We start from the raw sequence: 27,625 nt of genomic DNA on the forward strand, positions 1-27,625 counted from the left end.
TTTTTTTTTTTTTTTTTGGGGGGGGGGGTGGGGGAGGGGGCGAGGTGGGGGTGGGGGGGTTGTTTTTTTTTTTTTTTGACGGGGAGGGGGGTGGGGGGTTAGGTCTTTTTTGTTGTGTTTACATTGGTTCTCATAATAAAAGTGGTTCTCAAATAAACCTTACCTTATATATATATATTTGATGATAGTATGAGTGGCATTTTCTAAACTATTTATTACTTATATAATTTTGTGGACGGGTGACTTAATTAAAAGAAACACATGTATAACTCCATAAACATTGCGGTGCAAAAGAAGAACAAAAAAATATATAAACATTGCAGAGGTTTATTTAAAAAAGTGGAATATCGGAAAACTAAAATTACATAATGTGATAGTTGAATGAACAATACAATGCATGTCACAATATCATACTTTTACGGGTGCTATTTCATAATAAATCTTGAAATTGTTGCAAAACCATCCTACTACTACAATGCATGCTTCAGTAAGAATGAAGTAGAACAAAACTTATCGGTCTAACAAGAAAGTGGAATAAAGTTTGGATGAAGACATAATTAACCATGCAAGATCCATGCTATACGATGATCAACACACCAGATTTCATCCTTTAGAAGGTGGATGTCCTCCGCCACACCACCAAATCCAACAATTCTTGGCACCATCACCTCCCCGACCCCATCCTCCACCTTGATCACCACCACCACCACCTCCTCCACCACCACCGCCGCTTCCTCTCCCTCCTCCCCATCCATAACCTTCTCCCTTTCCACCACCACTACTTCCTCCTCCCTTACCACCACCTCCCCCTTCGCTCCCGCCACCGCCACCACCACCACCACCACCGCTGCCTCCTCCACTCCCACCACCACCTCCGCCGCCTCCTCCTCTTCCCCCTCTACGTCCATGACCTTCCCCTTTTCCACTTCCTCCTCCTCCTCCACCACCACCACTTCCTCCCCCGCTCCCACCACCACAACTTCCTCCACTCCCACTCCCACTCCCACTCCCACCACCACCTCTGCTGCCGCCTCCTCTCCCTCCTCCTCGTCCATGATTTTCACCCTTTCCACTGCATCCTCCACCACCATCATTTCCTCCTCCTGTCCCTCCTCCACTACCATCACCACAACTTCCGGCTCCACTCCCACCACCACCACCGCCGCCTCCTCCTCTCCCTCCTCCTCGTCCATGACCTCCCCCCTTTCCACGTCCTCCTCCACCACCACCACCGCCGCCTCCTCCACTACCACCACCACAACTTCCGCCTCCACTCCCACCATCACCGCCTCCTCCTCTCCCTCCTCGTCCATGACCTTCCCCCTTTCCACTTCCACCTCCTCCTCCCCTACCACCACCATTTCCTCTTCCGCTCCCACCACCACAACTTCCTCCTCCACTCCCACCACCGCCGCCTCCTCCTCGTCCATGACCTCCTTCATCACCGCCGCCTCCTCCTTTCCCTCCTCCACTACCACCGCCACAACTTCCGCCTCCACTCCCACCACCACCACCAGCACCACCGCCTCCTCCTCTCCCTCCTCGTCCATGACCTTCCCCCTTTCCACTTCCACTTCCACCTCCTCCTCCCCCACTACCACCACTTCCTCTTCCGCTCCCACCACCACAACTTCCTCCTCCACTCCCACCACCGCCGCCTCCTCCTCGTCCATGACCTCCTTCACCACCGCTGCCTCCTCCTCGTCCATGACCTCCTTCACCACTGCCGCCTCCTTTCCCTCCTCCACTACCACCACCACTACAACTTTTGCCTCCACCCCCACCACCACCGCCGCCTCCTCCCCGTTCATGACCTTCCCCCTTTCCACTTCCACCTCCTCCTCCTCCTCCACCACCACCACTTCCTCTTCCGCTCCCTCCACCACAACTTCCTCTTCCACTCCCACCACCACCGCCACCGCCGCCTCCTCTGGCTCCCCCTCCCCCTCGTCCACGACCTCCTCCACCTCCACCTCCTCCGCCACCACTACCATCGCTGCCGCCTCCTTCCCTTCCATGACCCTTCCCTTTTCCATTTCTTCCTCTTGCTCCACCATCGCCGCCTCCAGCAACTCCACTACCACCACCATTATGGTTTCTATTATTTACACCATCACTCCCATTCCTACTCCCACCACCACCATCACCATCTCCAATACTAGCCCCTTCGTTGTATATTTCCATTTTGCTTTCAATCTCCAACGAGGTTGTGTTCTTTCCATGCACATATAATTCCTTCAAAACTTTACGATTATAAACGTTCTCTTGTGTCTGATGGTCTAGCCCATCAACCAAAGATAGCCTCAAAACAACCATAAGGATCAACAATGGCCCAAGACCCATATTGACTCTGGTTTGTCAATGAGCTCAATCGTGATCAACTCCACCACACAACCTCCCTTATATACATACACAATTACACATACCACCAAAGTGTACGTATCTGCATTATGAACTTTGGATACTTGAAATGAAATTCTAATAATTGGTTTCATCCATTGATAACAAGCTAGCTAGCAACAGCCCCCACACCTCGCTGCATTGCTACTCAATAGATTAGTAGCGGACCCTGATTTCCATATACTACAATTGCATTTTTTAATTTTAGTAACACATATATAATATCTTTAACGGAATTAGAACATATAATCTGGGAATATCGCTTGTATATGACAACTAGAATAACCGATTTACATGATATATTGCTTATAATTTCTTTGCTTGGAATTAAAAATGTCGTGTTGGGCAGTAGTAGTAGCAGTAATAATAATAATAATAATAATAATAATAATAATAATAATAATAATAATAATAATAATAATAATAATAATAAACAACAATTTTTTATAAAATAATATTTTTTATGCCATAATGACAACAAAATGATATTTTATCAACAATTACAAGTCATAACATTAAAATAAGATGTCGTGTAAATACAAAAAACACAAAATACTTTATAGAGTAAATTACTTTTTGAGATCCTGTGTTTTAATTGTTTTAACCACTTGAATGCAAAATTAAAAAGTTTAACGTTCTGAGTCCCTAGCCATTTATTTTATAACGTTTTAAGGCCAATTTTGTTCATTTTATATCGGTTTGAGTCCAATTTTGTTAAAAAAATTGGACTCAAAAGGTTAAAAATTGGACTCAAAAGGACTCAAATGGTTATAAAAAAAGCGTCTAGGAATTCACGGCGTTAGACATTTTGATATTGCACTAAAATAGTTAAAACTAACCAAACACAAGAACTCAAAAAGTAATTTACTCTACTTTATATTGAATTTGTCTTATTGGATTTGCAAGACAAGTAAAAAATATAATATATTCATAACTAATATTAAGTTGCCTTGTGCGATTATCACACATAGTGATTCAAAGAAACAGGTAAAACTTAAAATAATAATGGTTATTTCTCCTCAACTCTTTCTTTAATTCTATTCTCTTTCCCCTATATTTTTAACATTAACAATATGTAAATGTGCGTGTAGCGTATATGTATATATGTATTTAAACATAATGACATCAATACCATATTTTCTCAAAGTAAATCTTAAACATATTCAAATGCACATCATTCTACTCACTTTATATAAAAAAAATAGTATAAGGGTCTATACGGTTTTAGCTGTACTCACTGTTCTCAACGTTAAATTCGTTGTGAAATGAAGGTTTACACACATAGATGACGTGAGGTCGGTTCGTGTAAAAGGTCTTTGTTCGCACAAAGTCCATGTACAATGACACAAGGTATGCATATAAAATGCAAATTATTTATATAACACACGCTTACGTATATAATTCACAATATATCAATTTTCTATTAATACGCTTTGAAAGACATCATACATATATATAATAAATTTAAAGAGAGAAAATTTATAAAAAATTAACAAAGTATATAATAGTTATTTACGTTTAAAAGATGATGCAACTTGGTGTAAGGAGTTTATAGTGGTGGCTTTTTGTTTTTTTTATCCTTTTAGTCATAACAAACACCCATGTAAATACAAACGTACCACCACTTCATCTTCGATATTGATTTTTCTTGATCACTAGTGTAGATCCACTTAGCATTTAACATCTGGCCTCTCATATCATTATTGTTGTTTGTTTTACCAACAAGAAGCTCATGGATTTGTTTTTGTTTATCTTGGTGTAGTCTTCCTAGAAGGTCAACCAAAAACAAATATTTGAGCTCTTTGTAAACAAAGCGAACAATATCAATGGTACAAGAGGTTGGATGTTACGTAACACACTTCTCACGATAAAACAAATTGTTATTTGAGACATCCTATGCATGGCGTCAACTAGAGAAATTTTTGTTCGATTCGTTAATTACTTCTAATTATAGTTGCAATGTTTTCTTTGTATCTATTAAACTACTCTTGTAGAAGCAAATGAAGACTATCGGGTAACATTAAGTCATAAAGATAAATTCAATTTTATCTTTTTAAGATATTATCAACGGGGAAAAAAGCATGAATAAAAAGGATTTATTTATTTACCTTCAAAGCAAGGTAAGTATGTATTATGGAGGGTGTTTATAGTGCATGCCATCAATACGAGCCATTGAACCCACCCTACTTCTTGATCACATGATTCTTATCCATGTAGGTATTGTACGTGGTGGTGTTTGTAGTGGCGATGGCTTTTGCTTGACGAATTGGAATCCCAATAACTTAATTATGTCATATTTATGTGCAAAAAGAATTTGCATGCTTTTGAATTTTTATTTTTTATTTTTTCAGATCAAGTGTTTTTCAACTTGTTAGCTTTCGGGTTGTATTTTGTGATAAGTAAACTGAAAAAAACCCGAACCTACAACTTGCTGATTTAGGCCTTTAGGGTGAGTAATTTCTTTATTCCTTTCTTTTTTTTAATGCACTACTAGAAATTTGGAATTTTTTAACAAGCTTTTCCGTCACAAATGCGTAGCAAACTCAGATTTGCTACACATTTGCAACAAAACCTTGATGTTGGAAAAAGCCCCGTCGAAAACTACTTGCTACGAATTTACTACGCAATTTTCAACGCATTTCCGACAAAAATATGGCGTAGGAAATTTGTGACGCATTTCCTACGCCATTTCCTAATTATCCAGTTTATAATTTTTCAACGCATTTGTGACGGAATGTTAAAAAATGTAACGCATTTGTGACGGAATATATAAAAAAACAAAAAAAAAAAATCATGAAAATCCAGTTTTTATTTTTATTTTTTTTTGCTAAAAGATTACAAGAAAAATCACCAAAAGAATTACACCAAAGTTATTCATGATTTGGAGGTTCTTATTAAAAAAATTTTGTGGGGCGGTTCGACCGAGGTGCGGAAGACTCATTGGGTTTCGTGGGATAGGGTGGCGTCTCCTAGGAAGGTCGGGGGACTGGGAATTTGTAAAATTAAATATTCCAATTCTGCCCTTCTTGCTAAATGGGGTTGGCGTTTCAAATCGGACCCCGGAAGTTTATGGGTTAAGGTTATCTCAGCCATTCATTTTGAGTCTTCAAACTGGCATTTCTTTCCGGTTAGAAGATCTATTGGTGGGGTTTGGCGGGCGATCGTGTCGGTGATCAATAAACCTATTGTCAATAATATTTCTATCAGGTCCTGTTTTAAAGGCATTATCGGTAACGGGGAGAGCGTATGTTTTTGGCTGGATCCTTGGATCCTGAACGAGCCTCTTAAATCCCGGTTCCCGAGTCTCTTCTGGTTGGAAGTGGTAAAAGGTTGTTCGGTTAAGGACCGTATCGGTAGTGAGGGGGTCTGGCTGTGGCGTCACGAGCCGGGTGAAGGAGATGAAGTCACTGAGTTGAACGATCTCATGGACTTGATTCGGGATATCACGCTGTCCAGCGGGAGAGACAACTGGCGTTGGCTCGGTTGTAAGACCGGCAGCTTCAGTGTCAAATCGGTCAAGACCCTTATTTACAACTCTTTTGATTTCAGCTCCAGGTATGTATGAAATGGTGTTCGTGGGTTCCGGTTAAATGTAATCTCTTCGCGTGGAAAGCTGAGATGGGCAGAATTCCTACAACTGAGGCGTTGAAAAAAAGAGGAATGAATTTTGTTGATGATATGTGTCCGCTTTGCAATTCAGCGGAAGAAACTGTGGACCACTTGTTTACCTCATGCGTCGTTTCTTCGGTTATTTGGCTTAAGGTATGTAAGTGGAGCCATGTCCCTTTGTTCTATGCGTTTTCCTTTCGTGATCTGCTTGAGATGAGGGAGCACAGTGGGTTAAAGAGTGGCGAGAAAGAGGTTTTCCATGGTATTATTTTGGTCGCGTGTTGGTGCGTTTGGAAGGCTAGAAACGATTCGAGGTTTAATGGGTCGCACGCTAAGATTGATGACATTTATAGTGATATTAGATCCCTTGGTTTCTTTTGGTTCAGAAATAGATCAAAGTTTAGTAACATTAGTTGGTTGGATTGGTGTAAGTTTGTAATTATGTAAGTTTGTCGTTTTTGCCGTCCCGGTTTTCGGGTTCGGTTGGTTTTATAGAAGTTTTCTTTTCAAAAAAATATATATATATATATGTTTAGCCACAAACTAACAAAAATTTAACAAACTTCAAAAATCATCAATCTACGTCAAAATCGTTATCATCATTTAATGCATTCAACCTCTCGATAAGCTTTTACTTCCTCTCTTCATAAGTTAGCTTCTTACGGTTGTACCTAAATCGATAAACAAAACATAAATCAATATAAAGACAATAGCAGAGAAGACATGCCCATATAAGAAAATACCATACCAAAACCCAAATCAAGCCTAAATTATAGCTAAACTAGTAAATGTAGCCTGCGTTTCGCCATGGTATTACTATTTAGATCTAATCAACTTAGGCCAAAGAATCAACTATTTACAAATCGTGCAGCTACAAAAGAGGAGACCCATGAAAGTCAAGATATAGCAAAATATCAATTACCTGTAATCGAGTTTATTAGATACAGAGTTACCTTCAATCGCACCAATTTCTCTCGTCTTCTTTTACGCTTGTTTATCTTTCAAGGGATTAGATACAGACTTACCTCAAATTGCATACTTAAAGTAAACTGGTCACTAGTTTAAAATGTGTCTTAAATCAAAAACCGACTTGGCTTTATGCCTCTCCACAACCAGCTTGGCTTTATACAGCTTCTCTACAATTTTCTTCTACACTGCAGCAAGTAGTAAGTTTCAAAATCAACACATTTATAGGTAGACTGGTGGTAATATCTGGAACATGCCAACCTGTTCAAGAAAGCTTCCTTCCATCTTAGATGCCAGATCAACTTCCAGTTCAAGCTCAGACGCCTTTTTAATAACTTCAAAAGCATAGTTTGTTGTTATAGTGATAATTCTCCTAATCCCTTAGCAATTCCCTCCTCAGACAAAAGAGCAACCGCTTTTGCCTCGCGTGTGTTTGAAATAGAGTTCTGCAGATATGGACGACCATTCTTCATTTTCAGGATCAGCCAATAAATCGTCCACTTTTCGAACGATAGCAACAATCCTAACGGGATCAGGGTACACCTGTACCAGAAATGAAATTATAGCGTCCGTGCATTCTGCATATATGAAAATATAAAAAAAACAACAATTATTTCAGATACTTACTTCACCAAAAACAGTGCGCAAACCATTTACTCTTTTCGCATCAGCAAGGCTTGCCTTCTTCGCTGAAACCTCCAGCTCAGCTTTAATTTGTTCATTCATGATTGATTCAATTCTACGAAGGTCATCGGGCTTTACGGGTTTCCCATGGGAGAAGTCAAACCGTAACTTTTCTGGAAGAACAATGGATCCTTTCTGGTCAACATGACTCCCAGGTACTTCCTACAACGAAATTGTAATGTTAGGAAACAAAAAATGAATCAAATGATCAATCAAGCCTCTTGAAGGAGGGTTGCTGAATCCAGTCAGCACCCGGAAGAACTCTTGTTTGAACCCTACAAAATTTACCCGAGACATGGGTAAGGAATGGTTATTCTTCACTAAATGGACAAAAATGGTCTGTAGGTCACTTGACCCTTTAAGTGACAGGTTAACGAACCCACCCCATCTTGCGAGTTAAAGGTTTCAAGAGAGATAAGAGTGAAGTAGTGAACCTTACAGGACATTGAGTTGAGCCGTTGAGCACTTTGTTGCATTTGCGGCATGTGCGTTGTCGATCAGTAACTCCTGGGCCAATATAGTCTTTACCTGTAAGCTGATTATCTAAATCATAATTAAATCAAATATTATTCTATTATATTATTGCTGCTCATATTGAGGTTTGTCTAACGTGCCATGAATCATAGGCTGCATTAATCAAGAAATTTGGTGTTTTAAATTTTAATACACTGCACCGTATTCTGTGGAATAAGGCACTGCAAAAACCACAAGAAAGGTTAAGTTTTGAGTTATGATAGAAAAAAATAGTTAAAAAGTATTTTTCATCGCGTTCTTGTTTACCAAACCAAGACTCATTTTCGAAGTGCAAGCTGTAGACAACCGATCCCTATAACGAGGCCAACTAATTGCCTTCCATAATCGGTCATACTTGTCAGCCTTATACCTATGCCAAGAATTAAGAAAATGAAAGTTATTACTTTTCTGTTCTTAGAGATAAGTAATTAATTATCCAAGTACTGAGAATCACTGTAGCAAATACTAGATCATTAAGTAGAGAATGCAAGTATAGAAATTCATAAGAGCTGATATACATACTCATAAAAATCTCACTATTCAACGCGGTCTTGATCATTAATTTCATTTCGAAACCTAACGTATCCCTAACCTAATTGCCAAAATCTCACTATTCAACGAGCATTTACGTCACATGCGGACCATCCCACTCGTTGTAACGCAAATCCAAATCAGCTTTACATAGAGTATTTACATTATCTTACTGTCAGGTATTGAGACGGTTGACCTTTGCCAGAAATTTGCGAGCCAATGGAGACACACCGTAAACCATCGTGCTACCACTACCATTTGCTTATTCAGGCGAGAAAATATCATAATAGTATATGTTTTTAGTAAAGTCTGTCGGTATTTTTTAAGGAATTGTCAAACCTATAACGGCTAATCCTCTACTATGAAAATACAAATGTATTTCAAAATCTTATTTGTTTATTTTTATGGGCAGCTACCACATAAATATTAAAAAACCAATATACTCATAAAAATCTCAACATCTCCATTCGAGACAATATATTATAATATCACAGACCCTAAAGTTAGTCTATATATATGCAGAGTAAAGCAATTATGAAAAATATGTTATATCATATAATTATCGAACACAATTAAGTTAACTAAAAAGAGCAAGTATGTGGTAGAAAATTTGAAAAACTCAAAAAATGAACAATCTGACAAAATATCCCCAAAATCAGTCAGAAAATTGTTAATAGGATGGAAACAGAGACTTATAAGATTCTAACAAGATCAAAACAAACAATAACACAAAATCAAAAACTAACAAACCTTCTCACTTGAACTCATAACAATCTCCATCAAGCTTTTAGGTTTTGATCGACTGTACCGGAACAATTAACAATCTCCATCAAGCTATTGAGTTTTGATGGACTGTACCAGAACGGTTATGCGAAGACAATTAGAGCGGTGGATTTTTCCGGCAGATGGAGCTTCGTTGAGTACATTATAGCTGCGTGTGAGTGAGTGTGTGACAGTGATTCGCCTCAGAGATGTGAATCTCGCCGGTGATTCTCGTCGGAGATGCGTGACGATCGACCGGATTTGCATCTTTCCGACGACATGATCGAAATATTGGTGAATTGATGGATGAATTTGATGATTTAGAACAAACTGGTGAAAATTTGGGGATTTAGGGTTTTCACTTTCAATCTGGCAAACCTATTGTGATTGAAGGAGATATGGCGTATTGGGGTTTAATAGTTTAAAAGGTAATGGCAGAAGTGTAATTATGGTTGCAAGTGGTGGTTACTTTGGGCACATGAGATCGTGGCAATTTTTTACTTTTTTATAAGAATACTAGTTCCCTTACAAATGCATAGGCCTACGCATCTCTAACGCACTGGGTTATTGATGTTTGTGTCGCTATTCTGTTACAATTCTGTTTAAAAAACTAGGATTTTATTTTCTGTCAGAAACACGTCGCAAATGTGTGAGAATTTGTAACACATTTTTTTGCGTAGGAAATTTTCGTAGCAAATTGACCACTTTTCAAGTAGTGATGGTTAAGGATCTATAAATCAAGAAAATAAAGAAAGTAGAGCTAGTAAGAGTATTCATATCCAACCGCTCATTTTTTACCCTATATATCACACTAAAAATTGCTATATTTTCTCATTTCTTTTCAATTAAATAATACCTTTTAATACCTTTACTATTACATTTTCTCTTTATTCCACTTATAACCACTTTTAAAATATATTAAAAATTATAAAGGGTGAATAGTGACATCCATTTCGAAGGATTTTAGAGTGTTGATCAGATCTGAGAGCGTGACTGGATTCGAACTATTCAAGAAGTCTCTTTTAATCATCATACATTGCGAGCTCTATTCTTTTGGAAGAGAGTCCAAAAGCTTCTTGATTGCAGCACGGTTGGTAACGGGATTACCAACCTTCTTCATTTTTTTCATCATGTTCAAGAATCGACTGATGTGATCCGACAGGCTTTCTCCGTGAATGCTACCGAACATATCAAGGCCAACCAGAGTTCGTTGCTCATTTGTCATAATGTATTTTTCGAACATGTTGCAGTCATTGCTTCCTTGTTGCCTTCATAGTAGTCAATCAAAGACAACCAGAGTTCATTTGTCGTAATGCATTCTTCGAACATGTTGCAGTCATCAGTTGATAAGGCCATTGTCATAGCAGTGTGAGCCCGACGGTCACGTTTGTCACACCCCAATCGATGGCGGAATCATTGGGGCGCGACACTAGGCGAACCAGATTGCTCAAGAGAATCCATAACAACTATCCATTACCAATATTTTTAAAGGTTCATTGTCCCATACCAACGAACAAATATTCAACAAACAGTTATTACAGATAGCGAGTTCTCATAAACTAACAAGTCCGACAACCTAGATTTTATTTGCGGTTTTCTAGACTTCCTAAACTATTGCAGCAAATCAGACCATCAACCTGTCACATACGTTAACATAAAATCAATACATAAAGTAAAGGTGAGTACACAAGTTTGCATAGATATAGTATAAAAAGCGTTTACGCATAACCAACATGTAACACGTCACTAGGGCTGACAATTTTACACGAATACACGACATGAACCTACACGAAGTTAACAGGTATCGTGTATGGCCTTAACAGGTATCGTGTACCAAACAGGTAGACACGAGATTACCTGTTAATTTTCGTGTATAAACAGGTTAAATACCTGTTTACCTGTTAATACCCATTAGTAGACGATAAGAAATTAAATTAAATAAAACTCATCAGCCATGTGTGTGTGGGTTCCTTAATTCCTTACTATTTTCATTCCTCATTCAATTCAAAAATAAAAAATAAAACCCTAAACTCCCTCTGTAACTCTCAGATAGCATGTTGTGCTCGTGTTTTTATTCGTGTTAACATGTATTAACAGGTAATTTTTGTGTATAACAGTCGAACAGTCATGTTAACAGGTATTAGCAGGTAATTTTCGTGTATATCGTATCGTGTTTAAGGATGGGCACGGTACCGAACCGATACCGATCCCGAAAATCCCGATCACGATATTCATGAAAATTTGATATCGAAAATACCGATACGGTACCGGTATGGTATCGGTACCGATTTTTAGGTATGATACCGGTTGATACCGAATTCGTAAATTGATAAGTTAGTCATATACACTTTCTCTTAAGCAGGCTGCATGCGTAAACATTGACATTAAAGTGAATGGATCTGGTTGTTTAAGCCATCATATACTAATATTTTGTTTCAAGCATGTTAATAGTTTAATAAACTCGTATATTGTCTTTCTGCCTTCTTAGTTAGAAATTAGAATCACCTAAATCATCTGCAAGGAAAAGCTATTCTGCTGCATATCCATTCACTTTAATGTGTGTATACTAGAATGAACTGAACAAAGTTTATACATGAAATATCTACCAGTACATGAATTATGGGTGGGAAATTCCTAGGTAGTGGGAAATCAGTACTAAATCGGTATTGCAGAAAAATATCGGTACCAATCCCGAAAATCCCGATCCCGAAAAAAATGGTAAAACGTAAAGCCGATACCGATACCGAATACAACAGGTATGGTATCGGTACGGGACGGTATCGGTACGGTATCGGTATCTGGTACCACATGCTCATCCCTAGTCGTGTTCATGTTCGTGTTTGAAAAAAGGACATGATAATTTATCGTGTCGTGTTTCTGTATGGGATTTCGTGTATCGTGTCTGATCGTGTCGTGTCTCATCATGTCGTGTCTTATCGTGTACGGGTATACACGATATGCCAGCCCTACACGTAACGGGCGAAGCATGTAACTATCAACAATGATACAACCTAACCACGTGACTGCGATGTAGAGTATGCGCGACACATGTTCACCAAAGCGAACACGTGAAGTAAAGTAATGTGATCCTTAGCAGCCCCTGCCACAACAGGTGCTGAGTCCAAACTATAGTTAAAGGCGGTCTAGTGTAACACTGTGTAAGCATAGTAACAAGCATTCAACAAATCACGTATAGCATGCAGGAGTGGTTAGTGTTTAATAAATGTTTATGTTGTATGTTGTGTTTAGATAGAGAACGTATGTAACACCCAAAAGTGCGTTAAACAAAAAGGGGTTCGAGTATACTCACAGAGCGTGTACTAATCAAGAAACACGATCCTCAATGGATTGAAGGGAGCGCCAGATCAGCCTGCGTACGGGAACAGAAGCGTAAGTCCTCCAAAGTGCTGAAACGATCGAAAATCGGAGGGTCGGTGGGAAACAGAAGCTTCGTACGAAGCTGGTGCCTTCGTACGAAGGTGGGTCTTCGCACACGTGGGGATTCCGTTGTCCAAAATCGAGTGTTTTCACTTCTGTCTTCATAAAATTGAGTGTTCATCCCTCCAACCTTAAGCTACTGATTAAACTAAAAGTCGGAGAGGTCTTTGATTACGTCACGAGTAGGAATCGGGCTGTTAGGTGTAAAACCAGTGCCTTCGTACGAAGGCAGTGCCTTCGTACGAAGCTGGCTTCGCACAGAACAGTCCAGTTCACAAACGTGGCTGTTCTTGGCATTCGGTGCTGTGTTTTCGCCTGAATCGGATGTGTTTCCGAGTCCTATTCAAGCTGGTTTCGACATTAGCTCGTTCCACTATTCAGCGAACGAAATACGTGTCGTTTTGTGTCCGTTTAGGGTGAAAAATCAAGTTTAAAAGAGTTTTGAAAGGTTTTACTTAGATCTAGCACTTGGTGAGTTTGAAATCGACAGGTTTCTAACTTGGGAAGCCGTAGCTAGTCCCAATACACTCTGTTAAGTGTAAATATATTGTAAAAGAAGAAGGTTTGATGAAAAAGATGAAGATTTTTGTGTAAAAACAGGAATTTATGAAGAAAAGAAGAAGTTAAATGAAAAGATGAATGTTTTTAAGTGAAAACATAAGAGTTTAGATGAAAACGAAGTGATTCTTGTGGAAATCGAAGTGGAAAACGTTGTATAATTGAATAAAACTGTTAAATCTTACTTGGAAATGGTCAGACAGCAATTCGGCAGAGTTTCGGTATGAAAGTCAGCAAGTGAGAATGAATGAGGAGTGAGGGAGTATTTATAGAGAGAACGGGTTCGCACATAAGGGCCTTGTGCGAAGCAGCTGCCTTCGTATGAAGGCAGTGCCTTCGTACGAGGCCAGCTGGCTTCGTTCGAAGGGCTTGTTTTGTGCGGTAATCCCTGTTTTCGCGTATAGGATGCTCGTTTAATGCGTTTTGTTGCGTTGGTTAGTATTGGTACTTTAAGTATTTTAGTGTAACACCGAGTTTCGGGTTGCGTTGCGTTTTAGAGTAATAAATAGAGTCATGCGAGTAGCGTTGAGTTTGCGATGCGATAACGTTTGCGAATAATCAATTCACATAATAAGCACACACAAGTAAAGCACATAAGAAGTCACAGCATAACATTACTACTACTAACAACAGCGTTTGCGATTTAGCGTGTTAGTCGTGATAAGCGTATGCGGAGGTGTATGGTAACCAAACAAACACACTCGTTAATTTAAATAGCATAATTCTCTGTAATTCGTGTTGTCTAAGCGTTGCGAATATAAAGCGTATAAGCGTATAGCGGTGCGGTGTGATGAAAAAGTATTTAGTATAACATAACCCTTTATTTATATCGAATCTCGAAATACAAGACGATTACAAATCGAAGCAAAAACAAACGGGTAATGATCCAAAAAAGTCGGGTTGTTACAACGTTGGATCAATGCCTTATCTTCATCGATGAAGGTCGAGGGATCATTGTTCACCACACGCATGTCATCACGAACTGTCATTGTGACATGAGGTCCGACAGTGACAGAGATCCATTGATTATAGTCCGTATACTCGAAGAATGATTTGATTTGGTTCTTCCAACTACCGAAATTGGCTAATCCTTTCAATTTTGGAGGTCAGATTGCGGTTCCAGTTTCAAGTTCAGCTAGTGCAATTGGGTTAAGTTGATTAAGCGACATTTTGATCCGATTTTAAGTTCGATTTAAAACAGCAGGTTAAATACGCTGGTTTTTGCCAAATACGCTGATGGAACAGTTCGTTCCTCAAAGTCAATTACGCTGATTTGAACAAATACGCTGCTATGAAAGAAACTGTTTCTTGGACCGGCGACAAAGACAAATACGTTGACAAAACAAATACGCACAAGGATTTGGCTAAAAACGCCGAACACCGTGATAAAATCGCTGAGGATTTATATCACTGACCCTGAAGTCTCCTTTGGATAAAAATGCTGACAAACCAACTAAGTTGACCACACAAATACGCTGATGAACCATCTGGGTAATTGCAATTACACAACCTTCAAACTTAAATACACCGACTTCAAGATTATCTACGCTGCCTTCAAAGCTAAACATGCCTAGAAGGGTTTTAGTACGAACAAAAACCCTCTAATCACACCAAAACATCCCAAAAACCATGATATTTTGTACCAAAATGACCCAAATTTTTACCTAAACACTGATTAACAACAACCCAATCATTAAACACACCAAATCAAAACATTTGAGTCCAAAAATTTTGAAAAACTTGAAAACTTTGAAAAAGCTTTAAAAAACCATCAAAACCTTGAAAAACAAATATCAGTCAATCAAGAGCACAAATGCTCTGATACCAAATTGTGAGTCCCAAATCATCTTTGGATCACAGTGATAATGATTGACAACACACAAACACCAATTGATTAGATGTTTGAATGATAAAAGTAAGAAAAACAAGTAAAAGATGAAGAGTCTTGACCAAGGATTAATCAACCAATGTTGATTTGGAATCCCATAATGATATGAACAATCAAAGATCCTGGATAACATATTAAAGCACAAGAAATCAGATAATAACACAAGATGAACACCAAAATAACCTTAGTCCAAGAAACTTGGACACTAAGGAGTCATTGAATCATATATATAGCAAACAGCTACCCAGCGTATTTATTAAATACGCTGGGTATATAAATATGCCGCCACAGTACAAAGTACAAGATTTACGCATTCAGACCCTTTTATCTTTTAAACTATTACAAAATAAACCCTAGACTATTAAACTCAAATGCCAATGGTCTCAAACTTGTCTAACACGAAAGACTATAAATAAGAAAAAACCAATATAAACAAACAAACAAAATAACGAACATATTATGGTAACAAATAGATCCATTACATATGTAACCTGTTGAATGACATGTCGCAAGATCATAACTTCATTATGTTTACAACACGACTAGCACAAATACAAGGTAAAGAAACAATCAAAAGACCAGAAATAAGCACAATCAATACAAATAAAGATACAAAAATAACAAACATATTATGTTAACAGTAAAGTCAAATAGATACATTACACATGTGTTACGTATGTTAACCTGTTGAATAAAAAATTATAAACTACTATTAAACGTGTCAGATATTGACATATGTTACATCAGTTAACTAGGTAGTGTTACATATGTAACATTGGGCGTTACATATGTAGGTACCAAAAATGTAACTTTTGTATCCACACTTAGGGGAGAAAAACTTTGCAAACTTTATATCAACCCTTGATTGAATATCATGAATGTGTGAGATTAAAACTTTACTTCAAAGCAAACCGTGCAAATATGCTGTTAAGTTTGACTTATGCAATGAAATTATGCAATAGAAGACTAAAACTGTGCATAACGCATGCCAAATTGTAAAAACAAATATCTAAAAATATATTACAATGTTAAACATTACCAAATTATTTCTAGTGACAATTATCATATGACCACTTTGAATTAGATGAATGCTCACATTCTACGAAATATGGTTCCAAGAAATTCAACTCAACTCCAAAGTCAACATAAGTGATTGAACAAGAAATTGCATTCAACTCCAAATTCAATTCAATATCACCCAACTCCTCTATATACTCATGTGTACCGTGCATACTCATGTGTAACCCTTGATGTTGTTACACATGTAACAATTGTATGTAACATGTGTAACGTGTATAGTCATGTATAACCTTGACGTTCTAACACATGTAACATGTGTAACGTGGCTATACGTATGTTACCTTCTAGTGTAACACATGTTACAAACATGTTTCCTGTATATGTTAGATACATATATACATAAAAAATTACATATGTGCTAACGAACTTGTGTTTCTGAATATGTTAGATATTCAATTTTCAAACAAAAAACCTTAAAACCTAATTATATATTCAGACCGTAAAAGATAATTATGTTCATTTCTTGATAATCATCTTCATCATTAACACAGCAATTCCTTCATTATATATTCTGACCGAATATAGGTAACATTTGGCTAGTTACATATGTACCTAGAGTTGTTATTAAAAATGTTACTAATAGATAACAAAACTAAATTAACATATATTTCTAACATTGAACCCAACTAGGCAGTCATAAGTCTTATACATGGCAAACAATCAAAGGACCATAATAAGCTATATAAACAAACAAACAAAATAACGAAAATATTATGTTTGACATTAGTGTTAAATAGATCCATTACTACATAATAAGATTGTGATTACATAGCTCTACTGAAAGAAATACAAAACAAAGAACAACAAAATAAACAATAACATCTTCAATGTCATCACTTCCTTAGCTTTGGTGATTGCCATTTCATCTTTCTTTTCCATGCTGCTCAACAATGCAAGGTACCTTCTCACACCCATTAATTAGCTATTGATTTGTGCGACATTATACTTAAGTCGCCTGCGAGTCTGAGGAGAAGGAGAGATAAGTTAATCAACTTCAGAGCGCACATAGGTAACATTGTCCTTTTACTTCTTGTATCCTGTACGATTGATCATCATGGGAGTTGTCTAGGCAGAGCCTGGCGCACACTGATTAGCTACAGCCCCTGCCATCTGTACTATTTGTACTTGTCTAGCTGTCATTGTGCTGCGTGCGGCGGTGTGAGACTACACGCTTGCTTTGGTGATAGCTAAGTATAGTTTTTTAAGTATGGGTAAGGTCCTCTGGTGATAGGCGTATGCCCCTTCATGGGTATATAGTTTTGGGTAATCGGGGTGCGTATCTTCTAATCCCAAACACACGAAATATTTTTTTCCATACCCATACCCAACCAAATACCCGTATCCCATATGCTACAGGTTTCGGGTATACCCGTATGGCTCAAATTTTTTAGCAATCCTTAATATACGTTAACTTCGTATTTTTTGCAAGTTGCATGCATATCCGAGACTCAAAATGAGTTAAGAAAAGTAGCGTAAATGGGTTGAACCGTACCATGTTCAACCTTGGGTTAAGCGTGTTTAACTTTAGAGTAGAGGTGCATATAATCAGATATTTTTAATACTCGGGTTCGGGTATATATCGGGTACGGGTGTCACCAGGTATTGATTTTCCTGGTGTTGGTAATACTCGGGTCGGGTTCGGGTCCGAGTATTGGCCAGGAAAACCATACCTGGTGTACTCAGGTTCGGGCTTTCTATACTCGTGTATTAAAATACCCTATTTGTGGGTATAAAAAACTTGGTTTCGGGTATAGGTCGGGTCAGGTATTAGGAAAATCCTATACGTGTATAAAAAAACCCGGTGGGTATACAGAAAACCCGATTTCGCTGTTGTGTTGACTGTTTCTTTTTTTCATATTTTTTATAGTTTTATGTTTACAACTCCATTATTGGTTTACAAACTTTAACATTAATATCATAAAACTTTCAATATATTAGAAACTTATAAATTTAACAACATTACATATCATATAAGTACATACTCGCAAAAAAACCAGGGTACGGGTAGCAAAAGCTCGGGTATTGATAAAAGTTGGTGTCGGGTATGCAAAAAACCCGGGGTATGGGCATGATAAACCTAGGTACAGGTATGGCTAAAACTCGGGTATTGATAAAACTTGAGTACAAAACAGAATGAGAGAAACCCGGGTTCGGGTTGGGGTTTTCATAGCGTATACCATACCCGGACCCTACCCTATGGGTAGGGTCGGAGTCGGGTTTCCAATACCCGTTTTTTAAAAAAAAACCCGAGTCTTGGTATTTTTTCCAGGTTCGAGTTTTTTTTGTGCACCACTACTTTAAACAGCTTGTAAAGTATAGTGTGGTATTTTGTAACTTTTGAAAAACCTTAATAAAAAAAAAGATATGTAACTTTTTTTAATAACCATGATTCGTATTGTTATTCAAGTTTTAGATGCAAATTGTCATTGAATAAGGGTCCTAATAAATCCACATGGAATCATCTTATTCTAAGATGGTTAATACGGGCCGTATAAGGTTATACGGCCCGTATAGAATAAAGTGAACCGACAAAGGGTCAGCCCCCATACATGGTCTTACGACTTTGCGGAGACCTGTGTTTTTGGTAAACAGTCGCCCGGTGTAACAACCGTCTAATTTCCATATGGATTTAATTATATATTCATGATCTTTATACAATAAGGTGATTAATTTGGTCACAAGTACAAAATTTAAAGTTTAAAGTGATCAAGTAGCAAACATCTAACCACTAGTTAAAACATTCAAAACACGATTAACGGTATTGTCTACATCGATTATCATTGTCTAACAAGGTTAAAATAACGCGGAAGCTTGATAGGTTTGTGTTCGGTTCTTCAAAATGTTGCTTGATCGTCATCCGGAAAATCCTCGTTGTCACCTAAGGTCAAAACCACTTAATATGTTAGTTTTCACATTTATATGGAGTGTATAAACAAGTTCCAGCATTGAATCATGAAAAATAAAATAAAAATTCAATTTTCGTCCCTTCGCGTGTCACGGAAGACCTTCGCGTGGCGCGACATCTCTCGCGTGTCGCGCCAGACCCTAGTGGTCCTGTCGCGTGGCGTGGGGGGAACGGTTTTCCAGCAGATGCAGTTATTGACCTGCATTTCCTGCCAGCTTCGGATTTTTGCCAAATTCAGCTTCAAATGGTCATAACTTTGGATCCGTAGGTCCGATTTAGCCAATTCTTTTTCCTACGCGACCGTAATTTAATTACGGGCGCGTTTATCAACATGATTTGCATAAAAATATCATTTCAAAAGCAGTTGGCCTATAATTCATCTCCTTGTTTATTTGACCCGCTTGTTTACAAGTTCTACAACTTGTATTATAGTCATCACATGTTTTAGACCATTCACAGATATCCAGATGTTATTTACTATGACGTTTTGCTTCCCTCTTGAGGGTTGCATACACAATAGCCTTCATGCTTGATTCCAAGGATTCGAACTTGCTTTTTAACACTATTCGACAAACATAATTTTCCGAACTTTAATTCCCATATTAAAGGCTCATGTTTTCGTAACGAATTAGCGTGTCCGCTACACGGCTTACGCTTTATTCATAACCAATCACAAGTGATGGTCGTTGACTTCGAAATTTGCAACTTAACTTGTTTTGACCCGTTTGGATGTCGAATGGGGACCACCATTTCAAGACACATCCAAACTATATTTCTAACACATGTTTTGACCCGTTTTAATCATCTAAAGCACTTCGTCACTTCCATGACTTAACGGGTTTTCTTGTTTAGCTAATTTCCAACACAACGGACTAAAATAAATAAATAACATAACATAACGAAACCATAGGTCGCGTACCTTCAAAGCGCACCCTTCAAACGTGTATCACCTCCGGCTTTCCCGCTCGACGATCCGGATTCTTTACCTGAAGAGTTCCATTCACGACTATTTTAGAACCCTTTTTACAATCATTTACATAATTCATTATGATATCCGAATCTGCGTTTTTGTCCGATTATTAACATTTCGATCCTCACTTAGGCGTTTCAACAAACACCTAGCGGGTCAGATTTTTACATAATCATTACTATGTTCTTGACATGTTATTTCCATCCACTTTCACTTTAATTAGGCCAATTTTTACAATTTTTGACATCAATAAAACTGAATTTAATGCATAAATTCAGTTTTTCTCTAGAATAGTAATCACAATCCTAGTGTCTATCTAGTTTCTACAATTTCATTAATCACCTACAATGGTGATTTCAATTTCACAAATATCATGCAAGGTTTTTAACAAGAATTCATCTAGGGTTTATCCCTAAACATCACACTACTTCTTATTTCAACTATACAACATATATTCAAGCTCAATTCTTGATTTTCTCATTTAACCTAAAACTGAACTTGAATCAAAATACCAAAATTTTGCATACCTTTTGATCCCTGCAACGAGGTGATCACTAATTCGTGTTTGGAACTTGATTTAGAGTAGATAAGGGGCTTCAATTCTTGAATTTTGTATGAAACTAGGGTTTGGGGGAAGCTCCTGGTCGCCCCTTTTATTCTGATCGATCTAAACACCCATATATGTGTGGGTTTAGAGTGTTAATTATTATTTTAGCATTCAAGTTTCAATATTTACCAGTTTAGTCCCTCAACTTTAATCTAACTTGAAATGTAAGTATTTTAATCTTATTGTAAGTCACTTAGAGACTTGTAACTTACGGAGTTTTAAATTCCAAATTAGTTGATTCTTGCTTGATTAATTCTTTATAATGAAATAAAGTTTTATATTTTTTAGGTGTTACACCCGGGCATGTATATCATTTTAAAGGGTTGTGACTTTTTGAGAAGGTGTGTTCTTAACTATGGTGTCTTAAGTTACTTTTTAATATAATATAATATAATTTGCAAAAGGTGCGTTGGTTAATGTATTGTACATATAATAATTAAGCAAAGAGGTATGTATGTGTAGTTTTTTAAAAGTCGCGACTTTTCATTTTAGAGAGGCAACCATTGTACGTATAATAATTAAGCAAAGGGGTATGTATATGTAGTGTTTTAAAAGTCATGACTTTTCATTCTAGAGAGGCAACCCAAATTGCTTTTTGTAGGGTTATATAATATGCATTGTACAATGTATAAAAATGAAAATGTGCCCAACTGGAAAAGAATAAGTTTACTTTAGACTTTAGAGCGTACATTCATACAGTGATTGTTTACAATGAAGTAACAAGTGCACAACGTAAATGCATTCAAGTTGATAACTATAATATGTACCGAGTATTAAACAAAACTTGTATTGGGTATTAAAGGAACCGAGCTGGGTACTAAAAAAAACTGGTTCTGGCTATTGGTCAGAACCAGTTCCAGGTATTAAACAGGTATAAATTGGTTACGGTTTCGGGTATTGAGATCAAAATGCACATCTTATATGTACCCTATGGGTAGGGTCATGTTTTGGTTTCGGGTATAACATACATGGGTGTTAAAAAAAACGGTTCCATGTTATATGACTGGTTCTGGTTTCAAATACAATTTTTTTATGCACCTCTATTTTTAAAGGACCAGGCTACATTCTCTAACCATTACTCTTGACAATGGTGATAGGGCTGATAAATAGCTATCTACTCAAATCTTGCCCTTGTTTCAAATGAACTTCGAGCGAGATTTTAGTAATTCAGTAGCTATTTATCAGCCCTTTTATCATCGGTGAAAACAAGCTCAAAAAAACACTCACTTGAAATCGAATCAATTGTAGAACGAGCGGAGCCATACTGACTCAATTCTAAAAAGAGTTGAACTCGAGCTAAGATTTTTGTTACGTTTAATTCTAACACCAGTTTATGAGACTCTTGAGTATTTGCGACTTACCACCAGATCTGATTTAACTTCGAGCCTGTTTTTCCCACTAATATCATTGTTACTTTTGAGGAAACAAAATCTTCTAAAAAATAACCAGAAAATAAGTAAATAGAAGTCCCTCGTTAAAATCAAGTTATATGGAGATAAATATGGCCCAATTTCATATGAATAATCGGGTTATATGAAGATAACAGTACAAAACAAAGGACCGAGTTATATTATTTAGGGGAATTGACCTGTAATAATCTCAATTAGATGCCATTGGCCATTGTCAGTCTCATCTTTGAATATTCCCCATGCCAGTCCCACATTTCCCTTATTTTTCCTCCACCGATCCTCAGTTAAAAAAACTTAATGGAGTTAAGGTTTTTTCTGAATTACAAGCTGACGTTTTAGGGCTTTTGATCAGAACAAGGATACAAGTCGAATGATGTAAAACTTATCTTGAAATTGTGCTCCAAATGATGAAAACGGTGCTTCAATTTGGGTGTTTAAACTTCCAATTAACAAAAATCAAGTCGTTTGGAGCATCGTTTTGATGTAAGTTTTAAATCAATAGACTCGTATTCCAAAGCCCTAATACGTCAGTTTGTAATTCAGAAAAAAAAAACTTAATTCTGCTAAGTTTTTTTAATTGAGGACCAGTGGAAGAAAAATGTGTGAAAAGTGGGACTCGCATGGGGAATATTCAAAGGTGGGATTGGCAATGGCCAACAACGTCTAGTTGAAATTATTATCGGCCACATCCCCTATTATTTAATGAACATGGCTCTAGCTTCTACAATCACGTTTTATCATCTTTATTTTTTTTATCGGCAAAAGTTCATTCATTCATCACCAAGAAGATTATAAACGGCGGATGTTACTAGTGAGGTTTTATCGTCTTTATTATTGGATGTCTCCGAATATGTTTAATTTCCATATTATATTCTTGATTTCAACTATACGTATAACAAAGCATAACCTTTTCACTTACGTTTCACAAGTGTATAAAAGCAATGGGTTTTATTAAAAATTATTAGGTTATATAGAAATCCTTAATCTGAAGATCTTCTATTCATCCACTGTAGACGTTTCAAATGGTTTACTTTGACACGAAGACTCCATAGAAACAAGTAATCTTGTGTTTTATTACTTCATTAAAGATGTCATTGAGCTCTTAAAGTTAAATACATATGATCCAATATACTACATCAACTTTGTATTTGTGCAAGTTGCGTGCATGTCCGAAACTAAAAATGAGGTAAGTACGTTAGGGACTTAGGGTTTTACTTGTTTAACTTTAGAAAGCTTGTAAAAGTGTGATGATAGTAGTAACTTGGAAAAAAAACTAAACAAAAAAAATTTGTAGTCGTTATTATTTTTGTATAACCGTGACAGGGAAAGGTTATTGGACAAGACAATCTTAACATATAAAATGTAAGGGACAATTTTGGCAGTTGCTTTGCGAGATCAATTGTTGAAATTAAGTGTAACTAAAAATAAGGAAACAAGTTGAGAAATGCCTCAAATGACAAAATAGGAAAATCCAATATTGTTAACACATAAACTCACTTCCCCCATGATTTTCAAACGACTATAACTTTTTCATACGATAATATTAAAAGACAATTACAACGTATTAATGAGCATTTTATTCTCTTTAATTTGAGTAGACTATTCTTATAGTTTTCTTAATTTCTTTAAATTTTTTATTTTACGAGCTATAAAGTTACGTGATTATGTTCTAAGACGTAATTACGTTCTGGAACATAATCAATGAATACCTAAATCATGAAAAAACAATAACAAATTCTCAATGTAACACTACATATATAATCACTTACCAAATGATCAATGAACACCTAAATCATGTACTAGATACTCAATGTATACCTAAATCTGGAATCACATACCATGTGTGCAAAAACAATAACAAATGTTAAATGTAATAATCACGTACCATGTGTGCAAGCAGTAACAAATGATTAACGTAACACTACATCTATAATCACATAACTGCTTATATTTAAGATCTAGTCAAGTAATAGCATAGAACAATTAATTTCGTATTATATTGAATGCATAATCACATAATAAGCATAATTTTAGTAAAAAAAAACTGTATACAATCAAAACAATTTAAGAAACGTAATTACGTACTAATACATAATCACGTGACATTACACTTGTTACATATGGTATGTAATTATAGATGTATGACCACATTGAGCATTTGTTACTGCTTGCACATATGGTACGTAATTGCGTACTGGAACATAATCACGTAATGTTGCATAATCACGTAATGTTACACAATGACGTAACTTTATAGCTTGTAAAATATAATCTTTCAAAATTAAGAAAACTATAGCAACAACCTACTCAAATTAAAGAGAATGAATTGCTCATTAATACTGTATAATTAAAAAAAATATTATCGTATTAAAAAGTTGTAGTCGTTTTAAAACTAGGGTTGAGGTAGGTAACGCGAGAAAAACCATAATACCCTTCTCCCCTTAAATTAAAAAGGGCACGTTTCACCTTGAGATTGTCTTACACGCTAGAATTGTTTTGTACATGATCCAGCCCTTCTTGTGAAATGTTTTAAAATGCCAAATGCTAATAGAATATATAATTACATTACTACTTTATTAAATAAAAAAATTAAATAGCATTAGATAGATCCTGAATATGGAGCCCATCTCAGCTTAAAATGGCCAATCACCAATGGGGCTTCAAAGATGGCTAGATTTTGGATATGGACCGGGCCAGACTCACGAGCTGCTTTTGAACTTTGAAGGACCAGGCTCTATTCTCTAGCCAATGCCCAGGACTCTATTATGTTAAATCTTGCAAACAAGCCCGAAAAAAGGTCACTCAAAATCTGATCGGTTTGTAAATGAGTCAAGCCAAAACATGTCAATGTTTGTAAGAATGTTGAGCTAGAGCCTTAGTTGACTCACTCGTTAACTCACTCGAATTACTATAGTCTTAATTTTATTGTTATTTTCAATTCTAATACTGGTCTATGAGATTCTCGGGTAGGTGCCACTCTCACCATCGCCGCTCACCACCAAATATGATTTCACCTTGAGCCGTATTTCCTCACTAGTTATGCATATTCTCTTTCATCGCACCACCAGAACACACAAGTTTGGTATGCATATAGCCCCTTCACAGTTAACACATCCGAGTTTGTTATGAGTAGTGCAAGACTATAAGAAGGGACACTTAAGAATATATCAGACAAACTTAGTATTAAAACCTTATTAAAAACCAACAACTTTATGCATATGGTAATTGTACCACTAGCTTTGGGAGTTTCTCAAAAAAAAATTGTATTTTTCCTTTTTAACCCTAAAGTTTCAATCTTTTGCAAGTTAAGTTTAAAGTTTTAATATTTGTTTCCTTTTTAACCCTAAAGTTTTAATCTTTGACAATTTGAGTTTAAAGTTTTAATCTTTGGCAATTTAACCCCTTTAATTAATTTGATTTTTCACTTCTAATTCAAAAGTTTCCATCTTATACAATTTAACCCCTTTGATTAATTTGATTTTTCACTTTTAATTCAAAAGTTTCCATCTTTTGCGATTTAAGCAGTTTCATTTTTTACTTATGTGTTGTAACCTTCGCTTTGGGGGTTTTACAAAAAAAAAAAAAAACTGATTTTTTTACTTTTCACACAAAAGTATTTCATAAATTACTTTTAACCCAAGACTATTTGTTTTTTTTTACTTTTAACACAAAACTTTTTTATCTTTTGCAATCTATTCTCACAACTTTTTTTTGCTTTCAACTTTGGTCCTTTATAGTTTTCATTTTCTGCAAATTTTTCTCTTTATGCTTCGTTCTAAATTGTGTGACTTAACACATCGCAACGTGCGTCTTTGGTTTAACGTTTTTATATTTCGTTCTAAATTTTGCGAGTTAACACGACGCAACGTACGTGTGTGAGTGAACATTTTTACATTGTCTATTTTTTCCCGTTTGACAGGTTCAACATAACGTTCGCGTCCTAAATCGACTTAGTTATAACTAAAGAATTCCCGCCGCATTGCGGCGGGTCGTAATTCTAGTTTTATACTAATTTATATATCCCAACTACGAGTAATATACCCTTTACTAAATATTTGAATTGAATGATCGAAGGATGATCCTTCAGACCCCTTTAGTTTTGTTTGCAACTCACCACTAGAATATTGGGACGAGTATGCTGTCAACATTTCTTTTATTTGTTTTCCTTATTCCCTAAGACATGCACTTGTCTAATTTAGAGTGCTTGTGCAGGGCCGGCGCAAAGGGCTTCAGACCCTAGGTCAAGGCTTAGGGCTACCCAAATTAAATGACCTTCAAATTTTGGTATGCTTTCTTTATATTAGGCTCAATTAATATAAAATAATACACCAACCCACTAAAAAGGCCTGCAATTGAAACAGTCCATTAGTACATTACCCAAATTGAAAGGCCTACAATCATTAGCCATTATTTCAATCGAAAAAGATTTTTAGAAGAACTTGATTACAATAATTTCATCAAAGAATTTGCCTTGGTTAAAACTAGAAAAATAAATCTTATTTAAACATATGCTATATTTATAAAAATGTAACTTATTTTTTTTTAAATACGCCAGTTATAAAATTTTTAGTTTTTAATTGCATGTACCAAGCCTGGGTAAAGAAGGAGGGTTTTGTTACTAAATATGTTGAAAATGATAATTTTGCAAAAAGGTCTCCACTTTATAGTTCGCTTAGGGCCTCCGAAAACGTAGGAACGACCCTGTGCTTGTGTTAAATGGTGCCCCTCTTTTAATAGGTTGAATGTTCAAGTTTTAGGTAGTGTTTGGTATGTAGGAATGAGAAGCGAAATGGAATGGACTATTACGAGCGAATGAAAAAAATGTGTTTGGTTGGTCAAGGTAATGGAATCACCCATTAGATAGGTCATTCCATTCCCTCAAATTCATTCCATCCACACCCCTTGTTTTTTTTTTCATTCCATTCTCACTCCCACCTTCATTACCAACACCCCCATCACCTCCACAACTAGCCACCCGCCGCCACCACCTTACATCGTCGACCATTGGCGCCACATCGCCACGACCCGCCGACCATCGCCACCCTCCGCCACCGAACACCGGTGGCACCGCCACCACACGCCGTCGCAACCACCCCCCTCCACCACCGAACACCGGAACAATTGCCACCACCAACCACCGAACACCACCGTCCACCGCCAACACAACCCACCATCGTCGCCACCCTCCGCCACCGAACATCGCCGTCGCCACCACCGACAACCTTCGCAACCCGCTGCCACCACCCTTCGCCACAACACCGTCACCACTGCCGACCATCGACACCCTCGGCCACCGAACACCAGC

General features: G+C 37.0%; 2 protein-coding genes and 1 long non-coding RNA gene across 13 annotated transcripts; 1 reads left to right on the forward strand and 2 right to left on the reverse strand.

Annotated features, from left to right (window-relative positions):
• The first annotated feature begins 574 nt into the window (after positions 1 to 574).
• Positions 575 to 2,257, forward strand: LOC110920360 (basic proline-rich protein-like). The gene is given in 1 exon segment (XM_035985708.1): positions 575 to 2,257. A coding segment is annotated over 1 exon segment (1,683 nt).
• A 4,250-nt stretch (positions 2,258 to 6,507) lies between these two features.
• On the reverse strand, positions 6,508 to 9,899 carry LOC110915388 (alanine--tRNA ligase-like). Of its 11 annotated transcripts, none has more exons than XR_004883412.1 (6): positions 9,454 to 9,898; positions 8,440 to 8,542; positions 8,094 to 8,354; positions 7,603 to 7,934; positions 7,237 to 7,518; positions 6,508 to 7,163 (listed from the first exon to the last, which is right to left on the reverse strand). XR_004883412.1 is itself a non-coding variant. In XM_035985094.1 (4 exons), exons 2-4 carry the CDS (start codon positions 8,142 to 8,144, stop codon positions 7,372 to 7,374), a joined length of 417 nt encoding a protein of 138 aa, XP_035840987.1. In that variant the 5' UTR covers positions 8,145 to 8,542; positions 9,454 to 9,879; the 3' UTR covers positions 7,237 to 7,371. The 11 variants fall into 11 exon arrangements, 1 of the variants encoding a protein (XP_035840987.1); XR_004883415.1 differs by having other exon boundaries at positions 8,094 to 8,166; positions 9,454 to 9,894; XR_004883416.1 differs by having other exon boundaries at positions 7,603 to 7,821; positions 8,094 to 8,166; positions 9,454 to 9,891.
• Positions 9,900 to 19,118: 9,219 nt separating this feature from the next.
• Positions 19,119 to 20,966, reverse strand: LOC110915389. The gene is made up of 3 exons (XR_002578947.2): positions 20,832 to 20,966; positions 20,254 to 20,320; positions 19,119 to 19,307 (listed from the first exon to the last, which is right to left on the reverse strand). It is a non-coding gene; the product is annotated as an uncharacterized LOC110915389 (long non-coding RNA).
• Positions 20,967 to 27,625: the final 6,659 nt, after the last annotated feature.

This window comes from Helianthus annuus, chromosome 16 (genome assembly GCF_002127325.2).
Source record: "Helianthus annuus cultivar XRQ/B chromosome 16, HanXRQr2.0-SUNRISE, whole genome shotgun sequence".
NCBI lineage: Eukaryota > Viridiplantae > Streptophyta > Magnoliopsida > Asterales > Asteraceae > Helianthus > Helianthus annuus.

Bases quoted from the DNA above. Each gene is read 5' to 3' on its own strand.
- LOC110915388 (XM_035985094.1), bottom strand. From the start codon at position 8,144: ATGCCGCAAATGCAACAAAGTGCTCAACGGCTCAACTCAATGTCCTGT. The intron at 7,822-8,093 runs GTTCACTACTTC...ATTTCGTTGTAG, and splicing joins TCAACTCAATGTCCTGTAAG to GAAGTACCTGGGAGTCATGT. The intron at 7,519-7,602 runs GTAAGTATCTGA...TTTCTGGTACAG, and splicing joins TGCGCACTGTTTTTGGTGAA to GTGTACCCTGATCCCGTTAG.